Below are 11,686 nucleotides of genomic sequence, written 5' to 3'. Positions count from 1 at the left end.
CACACGGCGGAGATCGGCGGCGAGTCGTCTCCGGCGGTGGTGTTCTTGCACGGTTTCCCGGAAATATGGTACTCGTGGCGGCACCAGATGATCGCGGTGGCGGAGGCCGGGTTCAGAGCCATTGCTCCGGATTACAGAGGGTACGGGCTATCCGACCCGCCACCCGAACCCGACAAAGCCTCCTTCAAGGACCTCGTGGCGGACCTTCTCTCGCTTCTTGACGCTCTTGCTATCCAAAAGGTTCGCTTTCACCTTCTTTTTTCCCCTTTTATAATTTACTCCATTAGTTTTAATTAATAAACTAGCCACTGACTTTTCCTCATTTCTGTTAATGACTTTGGTGTGTGAACTTAGGGCCTTAATATGTATCGTATCTATTTCTTAAGATGGTTGAGAAATTGAAAATGATCCTTGAGAACTCATCCGACTGGAACATGTATTAACAAATCATCTACGTTTGGTTAATCACAATTTAGTAAAAGCTTAAAATATAAATATAATATTATTGAAGAAGAAACAAAAGTACCAAGAATTACAAAAAAAAATCACATAGAAGAAATATCAATACAACAATTAAAGTGTACGTATAACTTGCTATAGAATTTAATACTCTCTTCGTTCCTTCATAGTTGAGTTATTTCCATATATAGTAATTTTTTCCTCTCTCTTACGTTACTCTCTCTTACTTTATTTTCTCTGCTTTATTCACTTTTTACTTTATTCTCTTTACCTTTTTCTCTTTCTTATTTTTTTTTATCTATTTATTTAACACACTCAACATTCATTTCTTAAACTCCGTGCCAAAAAAGTTCCGCCTCAACTATGAGGTAACGAAGGGAGTACAAAACATGTACTAAAAACACCAATAGATATCACTTAATATATGTTTATCAGCTTTACATAAAGAGGTGAGAGGTGGTTTGATAATTTTCATGTTGGGCAGGCTTTTGTGATCGGCAAGGATTTTGGAGCCGTAGTTGCTTACTTATTTGCACTATTTCACCCTCACAGAGTGTGTGGAGTTATTACCATGGGTGTACCTTACCTGCCTATCAATGCTTCCATTTCCTCTACAGCTGACCATCTTCCCGAAGGTTTCTATGTCGCCAGATGGCAGGTATATATGCTTGTCTTCATTCTTTAGTTTCCCGAATACTCACAACTCACTTTTTCCATCTCAGCAACCTGGACGAGCCGAGGCTGATTTTGGCCGCTTTGACAACAAAACAGTGGTGCGCAACGTCTACACTCTCTTCTCGCGCAGTGAGATACCAATCGCGCGTGAAAACCAAGAGATAATGGACCTTGTCGATTCCTCCACTCCCTTACCACCTTGGTTCTCTGAAGAAGATCTTGCAAACTATGGCTCTCTCTACCAAAACTCTGGCTTCCAAACTGCTCTCAAAGTCCCTTACCGGTAAACGAATCAAATTAGCTAGTATGAATCTTATGATGTTTGTTGTGTTATGTACAAACTCCATCCCACATCGGGAGTCTGAGGGAAGTAGCCACCTAACCTGGCTCTGATACCAGTTGTTAGGATGCCAACCTGGCTTTGGGTCAAGCCTGCACGGATTTGTTTTTGGGTCACTCCCAAAAGGCCTCAAACTAATTGGGGTTGGACAGGAATTATATACACCTTCCAACTTCTCTCAAATGTCCGATGTGGGATAGGTTTGTACTAACATGTTGGCTAACTTGAATGAAAATATATAGGTGTAAGTCTGAAACTTACAACATCACAAATGAGAAAGTTGAGGTCCCGGCATTGTTTATCATGGGTGAGAAGGATTATGTCATCAAGATCCCTGGCATGGAGGACTATATAAGGAGCGATCGAATGAAGGCGTTTGTTCCGAAGGTGGAGACGGTGTTTGTGCCGGAAGGGAGTCATTTTGTGCAGGAGCAGTTCCCTCAGCAAGTGAATCACCTTATCCTCAACTTTCTACAAAAAAATGCTTGAAGGTTACACTTCTGTCCCGACATTTCTGTTGTTTCTATTGTAATAAGAGTTTTGTCTCACTGTGTTATGTATAAAAAGCTTTAAAAAGTTTGGCCGTGTGAAATAGTTCTAAAAAAATTGGATCCATAATTACATTTATGACATGTAGCCTATATATTGATTTCATAATTAAATTTCAATTTAAATGTTCATAAGCTTGTTCGTTTTTCTTATTTCTATCCGCAAGAGGTTTTGTTCATAGAGCCTTTTATTTTTAGATTAGTAATTCCAAATTTTCACAAGTGAAGACGGAAGGGATGCATATATGCTTTTGAGTTGTGATTCGCGAGCGGCATATTTTGATGTTGCATTCGAGCAGGAAAATGAGAGTTTACAACAACGATAATATTCACAGCGATCAATTTGATTACTTTTAGGGGGACTATGAGTGTATGCTTGTATATATTGTTTGTTTTTGTTAGAGCAAGATCTAGGGTTATCACGTTGTATATTATATTATTTCCTAACATTAAATAGACGATCGATATTGTAAAAATTAGTAATCGCATTGGAACCTATCCTATAGTTACACGATTTTCTTCATAGCTGTAATTTGTGGCTTTCACACGCAAGCAAGGATAGTAAAATAATATTTCTACCACGCCATTTTAACGTACTCCCTTCGTCCATAAAACATACTAGTCTCATTGATGGAGGTCTCGAATTTTAACGCAAAACTGGTAAAGTATAATAAAAGATAAAATGCCGAGTAATAAATTAGAAGCAACTTTCCATCTTTAACCGAACTTTTCTTAAATTGTGTGCTGACTCATTTTAAGACCATTTTTGGTGTAGGAGATGCAAAGAAAAGACTATTTACCATAGTACTAATCCCTCCGTTCTATAGTATTAGAATCATTTTATCATTTTAGTATATTTTTTAATAGTGGAATCATTTCTCTTTTTAATAAAAGTCAAACACATTTTTTCTCATTTACTTAAATAGTACTCCTATTTTATTCTGTCTTCATCTCTCTACATTTTTTATTTCTTTACTGAAGTCACTTAACACAATGTTTTCTTAAATCGCGTGCAGAATGAAAACGTCTCCACTACCGCGGGAATAGAGGGAGTACTACTGTACTAGTACTACTCCCCCCGTCCCAGAAAATTCAACCCAGTATTTCACTTCGGGCCGTCTCACATAATTTGTCCCACTTCACTTTTACTATTTTTTATAGTGGACCTCGTATTCCACTAATTCATTCCTACTCACATTTTATTATAAAACTAGTAATATTTTAAAAGTAGGACTCACATCACACTAACTTTTTCAACTCACTTTCCATTAGATTTCTTAGAACCCGTGCCGAGTCAAAGTGTCTCAAATTATCTGGGACGGAGGGAGTATTTATTATGGAGGAACGATGGAGTATACTTTTTGTCCTCTAGCTTTGTAATATGTGGCTTTGAAATATACTCCACCTAGCTTTATTGTACTGTGTCGGCATCCAACAACTTCTTCAATTGTTAGTACTATAATAGTGTGGTGAATGATAAAAATCCCATTTACTATATTCTTCTCAAAACTATCGATCGAGCATGGATAAAATCCAGCACAAGTTGGTACAAGTCAACGGTCTAAAGATCCACGAGGCGGAGATCGGCGGCGAGTCATCTCCGGCGGTGGTGTTCCTGCACGGTTTCCCGGAAATATGGTACTCGTGGCGGCACCAGATGATCGCGGTGGCGGAGGCCGGGTTCAGAGCCATTGCTCCGGATTACAGAGGGTACGGGCTATCCGACCCGCCACCCGAACCCGACAATGCCTCCTACAAGGATATCGTGGCGGATCTTCTCTCGCTTCTTGACGCTCTCGCTATCCAAAAGGTTCGCTTTCACCTTCTTTTTCCCCCTTTTTCGTTTAATTTAATAGTCCTAATAATTTGATGATATTTGGGTTTTCTATTATATTAATAAATTCATTTTTTTTATTGACTTTCTAGAAATTTATAATTTTATATGTGGACTTGTGCCTTTAAACTTTCTGTGCAAATTGATTCATAACAGCATATGCATCTTCTCAATCTTTTTCTTATGATAGTTGAGAAATTGAAATACACTGTGAGAAATTAACGAAATGCAAAATAATTATGGATAAATCATTTATGATTCTTTAATCACAACTGGAACTTGACTAATACTACTTTAATAAGTTTAAAAGCTTAAAATATAAATGTATATACAATTAGTACAAAAAGTTCACAAAAGAAATATCAATTCAATCAAAATGTACAGATTGCAATAGAATTTACAGTAAGAAAATGACACAAAACAGGGCTAAAATAAAACACCGATAAAAGTATTTCAGACTACTGGAAAAATAACGAAACATAATCATAATTTATGAAAACAATAAAATTCACAGAAAGCTCTGAAGAGCAAGATGTGAGAAACTGCAACTAATGAAAATAAATTAATGATGCAAAAAAGAATACTAGTTTTACTACATCTTGTAGGGATGGAAAAAAAAAAGCACAATTTATAATTATAATGTGGAAAAAACAGGATCTTTATATGATGATAGATATCAGAGAACATAATTTGAATATGTATATCAGCTTTAAATAAAGAGGTGGTTTGAAATTTCCATGTTTCACAGTATTAACCTGTTTATGCAATATGTTGGGTCAGGCCTTTGTGATAAGCAAGGATTTTGGAGCCAGAGTTGCTTACTTATTTGCACTCATTCACCCTGACAGAGTCTGTGGAGTCATTACCATGGGTATACCTTACCTGCCTATCACTCCCATCTCCTTTACTGAACATCTTCCCGAAGGTTTCTACATCGCGAGATGGCAGGTATGCATATATCTTCATTCTTTAGTTGCCCAATATTATATGATATGACTAGAGCTCAGCTTAATCTGTCCATCTCAGAAACCTGGGAGAGCCGAGGCTGATTTTGGCCGCTTTGATAACAAAACAGTGGTGCGCAATGTTTACATTCTCTTCTCGCGCAGTGAGATACCAATCGCGCATGAAAACCAGGAGATAATGGACATAGTCGATTCCTCCACTCCTTTACCACCTTGGTTCTCCGAAGAAGATCTTGCAAACTATGGCTCTCTCTATGAAAACTCTGGCTTCCAAACTGCTCTCAAAGTCCCATACAGGTACGGAACACCATACTTGTTTCTTTATATTCGTATTTACGAATGAGTGGTGGACACAATCAAGTTAAGTAAAATTATAACATTAGTATGAATCTTCGCTTTCCTGCCTTTGGCTAACTTGGATGAAAATATATAGGTCGATGTCTGAAACTTTCGATATCACAAATGAGAAAGTTGAGGTCCCGGCATTATTTATCATGGGTGAGAAGGATTATGTGTTCAAGTTCCCTGGCATGGAGGACTATATAAAGAGCGACCAAATGAAGATGTTTGTTCCGAATGTGGAGACGGTGTTTGTGCCAGAAGGGAGTCATTTTGTGCAAGAGCAGTTCCCTGAGCAAGTGAATCACTTTATCCTCAACTTTCTCAAGAAAAATATTTGAAGGCTAGATCTCTGTCAGGAGACTCAGGACCATACTATTTCTGTTGTTTCTAATATATAAGAGTTTCAAGAAGTGTGAATTGTTGTGTATCTTTGATCGTTAACGACTATTTCCCCTATGTACGCACTAAATAATCAAGTCCATATTGCAACTACTAGTTTGAGAACAATGAGAAGCCCGTGTGAGTTGTTGTGTATATTTGATCGTTAACGACTATTTCCCCAATGTACGCACTAAATAATCGAGTCCATATTGCAACTACTAGTTTGAAAAGCCTATGTGATGTTGTGTATCTTTGGGCGTTAACTACTATTTCCCCCAAGGTACACACCAAATAATCGAAGCCCATATTGCAACTACTAGTTAGAGAAGCCAATAAATAATCACTTCGAAAAAAAAGCTCTGTCATCATGCTATTTCATGGGAAAGAAACTACAAAACTCTGACAAATTCTTTATCTCATATTACCCTCGCGGAGAACATCAATCATATCATAAATCCGTTTGTCAGCGTTTGATCTCACCTGCATCTCGCAAAAGAGGTTTAAATTAGGACAATTGTACAACAACGGAGCAAAATGAACATGTCAATAATATGCTAAGCACACTTTTTTCTCAAAATCGAATCGTATGCAACAGTTTGTCAATCGAATATTACTAATCATAGTAAAACAAAGTAGTACCTTTTTGGCGAGGAATAGAATAGCATCAACAGTACCCTCTGCATAGATTGATCTACCACATACGTTGTGTTGAAACTCAAAGGAGACACTGTTCCAGTGGACATACATATGCAATAATGAGAAATGTGCAATTAACTAATCAAAAGAATCCACAATCAGAAAAAAGCGGGCTGATACTTACGTTCCATCAGGTGATGTTAGGTGATACATGTGAAATGCATGACCGGACAAATATTCTTCAGGGACACCCACCATCTCAACTTGTAACCTAGGGTCCCTTATTAGTTTTACCTGATTGAGGAAAAGATTTGATAAATATAGTAACGAAAAACCATTATAACCCCATCTCAGAGAAATGCTTCCAAACAGAATGCGATAGGCCACAAACACGATTTCAGTCATTGCACATACACAAAATGGGAAGTACTTATCTGCTAAATGCAAAATGACTTTTCAGTGCATTACAACCTCATGGCTCTTAATTTTGAGGGTACCTACAGAATTCCCTAGTTGAGATATCCCCAATTCCCAGAATGATTGGCATCAATACTTAACAGTAGATAGTCATTGCATTATAATAACTGGAACCCCTTCCCATGGTGCATGAAAAGAACAAACTTAATTGTTAAGTGTACCTGCTCTTCCTCAAATTCAGCTCCCAGTTTTTTGAAACAAGAGATGACAGCCTTAGCAGTTCCAGAAACATCCAACTTGCTAGCTTGATGAGACTCCATTACCTATACAAATGTTAGGCAGTAGAGAGAAGAAAATGCATATTAGAGGCTGGCCACAACTTAGGAGCTCAGTAAAAAAGAAAACGTAAAACGTCAAGCCAGTTAGTTGCTACTTGTAGAACAAAAGGACCCTTTATGTAAAAAGATACCATCAAGAACATGAAAAAAATCAATACTGAATATGATCAAACAAGGCTGCTGGATCATAATTAAAACATGAAGCGAATAGAATTTACCTCTAGATCGTACCCAGAAAAGGCACCAGGAAATTGTTCTGACATAATTTCCATGGCTGCAAGAAATGCTACCACCTAAAAAGATCAGTTCAAAAAAGTTATTCATGTAAAGTACGAGAGAATTAATGACAGTGAACAAAAGTCAGTTGCTTAAGATTTGGGCACCTGTTTACCCATTTGGGGAGATATCACAGCATAAACTTTTGAGTCATCCACAGTCTTATACAGAAGCTCCCTGTCTCCTCCAGTAGTTCCCATTACAAAGGGTACCCCGACTTTGCAATAAAGGGCTGCATTATCTGTATATCATGACATGAAGGTTACAGAAGTCAGTCTTGATATTAGATGAAAATATAGGGACACGGGGCAAGAAACTTGCCACACATCCCTTGTCAGTCCATGCAGAGTTATCAAGTTCTTAGGTAACAAACAACTTTAAACCATGGTCATCCACGTCAACTGAAGTTGGCACATAACCACTGAAGAATTTGCAGCTTATCATTTCTATCTTTTAAAATAAGAATAGCAAAATTTTCAGATAACGCCTGACAGAATTCAAGTTTTACATCAAGACTAACAACTATAACAATCCAATCATACAAACAACAGCTACATGGGACCAGTATTGTGCTACATAAATGTAGTGAGAATCTTGACATAACTCTATGTGACTTGTGACATGAGCTTAGTCGTGTAACACCTAAAAATATCATTCATGCAAAACTAGTTCAAGATTCAAAAGTGTTATAGGACATGTTCAATCAGTAACCACCCACTAATACCTCAAATTCTATCTGGGTTCTACAGCAAAATGAGTCAGTGAATACCATTCACAGCAGATGGTACTGTGTAGTCGACTACAATCAAGTCCGGGTATTCCTTAAATGCCGAAGACAATACAGATTCTCTGTCAGATGGACCGTGAATTTCAATCTGCTTTCCATTGAAATCCAAGATTTTCCCAACATCATCCGGACCACCTAACGCTACAGGAACCGGGTTAAGCCCAGCAGCTATGGCGGCTTCAAGCACAGCCCTCCCCACTTTCCCTGTACAGCCATTCACCTATAGCAAAATACAAATTTCAACAGCGATTATGATATAGTATAGCAGAAGTAAAGTGCACACTTTCTATATCAGCAAATGCTTCAATTTCTAATTGATAAGAAACAAACAGCACCAAAATCCATAACAGATGAAATACAACTCGACGAAACCAAAATCTACCATTATCGATGTTCCAACATTCCTCGGGTCAAGCGTAGACACCAGCGCGACAGATTGCACTGAGTTGCTGGCCATCGCGACGAGAGGTTTCCGCGGAATAGGAGGTCTACAGCTTAATCTATTACCAAAAGGTTTTTCAATTTTCAACTCAAAGCACGGATTTAGCAGATGAATGTCTTCTCGCCGAGTTGTGTAGCTGGCGTTGAACGAGGGCGTCACTACAAATGCCATTTAGATAAGGAGTGGCAAATAGATAGGGCTCGATAACCAATAATTCCCGACAAAGTTTTGATTAGAAGAAACGGTACGACTTCGGCTGGACTCTGCACGGCAGCTACGACGACGAAGGTCGGCGGCTGAGCTGAGCACCGCGACGGCTTAGGGTTTAAGACGAGTACGGAACGATTTCCAAATCCTTCTACGGATACTTTCTTTTATTCTGGATTAACTAAAACATTTGCAATCAATCATAAACTAAAACTGCTTTGAAGGGAACAGTGAGAAGAAAGAAACCCGGTTTATTTTACTACCTTCATCTGGACGTGTATTAATAATATTTTAATTATTTTTTCTTTCTATATCTCTTACTTTATTAATTATATAAAATTCATAACATTTGAAATTTTTTATTTTTGGAAAATGTAAATAATAATCTCATTGTTAGGAAACGTTGAGAGGAAAAAACCTCATGTTTTATTTTTTGTATTATGCAAATTCAACTTTTCAATTTTATTTAGTCAAGTAAACTAACTTAATGTAGCAACCATTGTTTTTAAAATTAATTTAATTCACAAATATCTATGAAAATATTTATAATTATTAATTTTCTTTTTAAATCCAATTCGAATCAATTTTGGTTTCCTAATATTAATACTAATACTAATACTACTATTAGAGCATTTAGAGATCGCGAGGTCACGGCTGGGGGGTTCCGACGTGGGCTCGGGATACCACGGGTGGCGCGGCGGGCGGCGGAGACGGCGGCGGCGACGAGGAGGGCGACGGCGACGGCGATGAGGAGTAGAGAGTGGCGGGGCTCGTGTGTTGAAGCCCTTTTTTTAAAAAAAAAATCATGTACTTTTTTTTAAAAATCTTTGTACTTTTTTTTTAATGGAATGGATTATTTTTTCCGTATATGTGTCGTAAATTTAATTCCGTATATCGCAATTTTAATTCCGTAAATGTAGTATATTTTGAATTGTTTTTATTGCGGCTGACCTATGGCTGGCCTAAATCTGACGTGGCAGGTGGTTTTTTTAGTATTGCTGACGTGGCAGAGGAGAGAATGGCTGGCCTATGGCTGGCCTATTAACCATTGCGGATGCTCTTAAGCTAGTAGTCGAAAATCGAAATATGATATGGCTTTTTTACTTATAAACTATTACTGTTTATGCTGTGAAATAATTATAAATAAGATATGGCTATTAAACTATGTTGTTTTAATTGAAGAATTTGATTTTACAGTGATGAATGAATATGCTATTGGGCTTGTCGAGGATCGAACCACTACGTTGAGACAAATCTTTTTGTTAGAATACTCGTATCTTTTGATTTGATAGTCGTCATGTTAAGTCGCTAGCTCCCGTTGTGGTTATAAGAGCATTAACAATGGTTGGTCCATCTCATAATTTATTTAAAAAAATTTCTGTCACGTCAACAGACTCATCTCAGAGTCTATCTCCCTGCAATAAAAGCCCATCACATAGCATATCTCAGAAGTAGAACCTATATTTCTTTCGCATCATCACTATTTTATATTTTTCACTTTTAATTTAGTAAAATAAAATAATATAATAACATCAAATAAAGACAACTCAATAAAAAGTAAATTTTATTAAAAACAAACATCCTACATTTAAAAAATATCGAAAAAACATTATTATAAATAATAAAAAATATTGTGACTAGAGAGAAATAAAATATAGAGTGAGATAAAATGGAGTGGGATAAATGTGAATAATTAGTGGGCCAGGCTTATATATAAGAGATAAAAAATGAATAAAATTAAAAAAGAAGAGGAGATCTGTTGTGGTTGTGTCGATCAATCGGCCCTGAGGAGGAGCCCATGGTGGGTGGCCATCGGCCCTTGCTCCACAATGAAGGCCTTAGAGAGCCGATGGGGAGGCCGATCGATCGGCCTCCATTGTGGGTGCTCTAAATATTGTTGGATACTTTGTTAATTTTGATGCTTGAATTTGACTTTTCATTTTGATAACCGAATCGTAGCATTCGTTATTTGGTCAGTCGTCGATCAGATATGCAGTGTTAAACTGAAGTGACGGTGCAACTGGTGGTGAGTGACAGGAGCACAACTCTGACTGGACGACGTCGGTGTAGAACCTTCCCCTCACGGTTGAACTAGTGATGAGTGATGAGTTTGCAAAGACGCTTATAGGAATAAGTAGCCACAAAAGGTTCAACTTTAGTCCGCCATTGTGTCCAAGAGAGTGGTAGGATTTTTCTTTTTTAAAACTAAAATCTATTGAACCTTCCCATGTTCGCAATTGAACCGATTGATTTATGATTCATAGCGCGGCTCAAATATCGAGGGTTTAGGGTTGAAATTGGACCGAATAATATGTTGATTTGCAGCGGAATCGATTAGTTTGATCCAATTTTACAACATTGCTCAGAGCATAGGAAGAGAATTATCAACTTAGACCAACTTCCTCGTCGTCAAGATCTCCAAATACTGTTAGTCTGGAAAATTCGGACGAAAGAATTTCAATGAACTAATGAATAAGAGAAGATAAGGCATTTGGCAATCGGCAATATAGTTAGTTTTACAAGACTAATAATAAGAAAAGAAGAGAAAAAAAGGCAAATATCTCCTAAAAAAAATGCATGCTATATTTTGAAATAGGTGCAAATTGGATCACAAATAATACTAAAATGCCGTCTAATTTAATCCCAAAATCTCTCCCTTGCTTTATTTTAACGTTTCATTGATAGCAGACAAACTTCCAACACTGAATTGATATCAATAAATATGGTTGGAGAAAAACCAAATAATTTAAAAGATTACATCTCCCTTAAATTACCTAAGAAGATAAAATACAATGTACTTATGTAAATATATCTAGTCTGTTGTCTATTGTAGTGTCATTTTAGACTATTTAATTACTCCATTATTTAATAAGTTGTTTCCGTTGATTAATTAACACTAATTGTGAAGTAACAGTTCCACCTTCCTAAACAAATCGGAGATAATTAAAGATAGTTTTTGTATTTATAAAAAAAAACAAGATCTCTGTTATGTTTTGACGCCAATATATACAGACGCATCAATTCCTGCATATATATATA

At 37.1% G+C, this 11,686-nt stretch overlaps 3 protein-coding genes across 3 annotated transcripts; 2 read left to right on the top strand and 1 right to left on the bottom strand.

The window, feature by feature from the left end:
- Positions 1 to 87: 87 nt before the first annotated feature.
- Positions 88 to 1,963, top strand: LOC125189997 (bifunctional epoxide hydrolase 2-like). The gene is made up of 4 exons (XM_048087202.1): positions 88 to 240; positions 944 to 1,117; positions 1,182 to 1,417; positions 1,717 to 1,963. The coding sequence occupies exons 1-4, from the start codon at positions 88 to 90 to the stop codon at positions 1,961 to 1,963; spliced, it is 810 nt and encodes a 269-aa protein (XP_047943159.1).
- Positions 1,964 to 3,437: 1,474 nt separating this feature from the next.
- LOC125188620 (epoxide hydrolase A-like) lies at positions 3,438 to 5,697 on the top strand. Its single transcript, XM_048085572.1, has 4 exons — positions 3,438 to 3,832; positions 4,637 to 4,804; positions 4,883 to 5,118; positions 5,255 to 5,697. The coding sequence occupies exons 1-4, from the start codon at positions 3,545 to 3,547 to the stop codon at positions 5,499 to 5,501; spliced, it is 939 nt and encodes a 312-aa protein (XP_047941529.1). The 5' UTR covers positions 3,438 to 3,544; the 3' UTR covers positions 5,502 to 5,697.
- Positions 5,698 to 5,864: 167 nt separating this feature from the next.
- Positions 5,865 to 8,822, bottom strand: LOC125188619 (4-hydroxy-tetrahydrodipicolinate reductase 2, chloroplastic-like). Its single transcript, XM_048085571.1, has 8 exons — positions 8,381 to 8,822; positions 7,981 to 8,218; positions 7,319 to 7,452; positions 7,154 to 7,228; positions 6,819 to 6,920; positions 6,365 to 6,474; positions 6,184 to 6,271; positions 5,865 to 6,024 (listed from the first exon to the last, which is right to left on the bottom strand). The coding sequence occupies exons 1-8, from the start codon at positions 8,609 to 8,611 to the stop codon at positions 5,956 to 5,958; spliced, it is 1,047 nt and encodes a 348-aa protein (XP_047941528.1). The 5' UTR covers positions 8,612 to 8,822; the 3' UTR covers positions 5,865 to 5,955.
- Positions 8,823 to 11,686: the final 2,864 nt, after the last annotated feature.

Source organism: Salvia hispanica, chromosome 5 (assembly GCF_023119035.1).
Source record: "Salvia hispanica cultivar TCC Black 2014 chromosome 5, UniMelb_Shisp_WGS_1.0, whole genome shotgun sequence".
Taxonomy (NCBI): Eukaryota; Viridiplantae; Streptophyta; class Magnoliopsida; order Lamiales; family Lamiaceae; genus Salvia; species Salvia hispanica.
The sequence above is the reverse complement of the archived record's forward strand: the minus strand, read 5'-3'. Positions and strand labels throughout refer to the sequence as shown.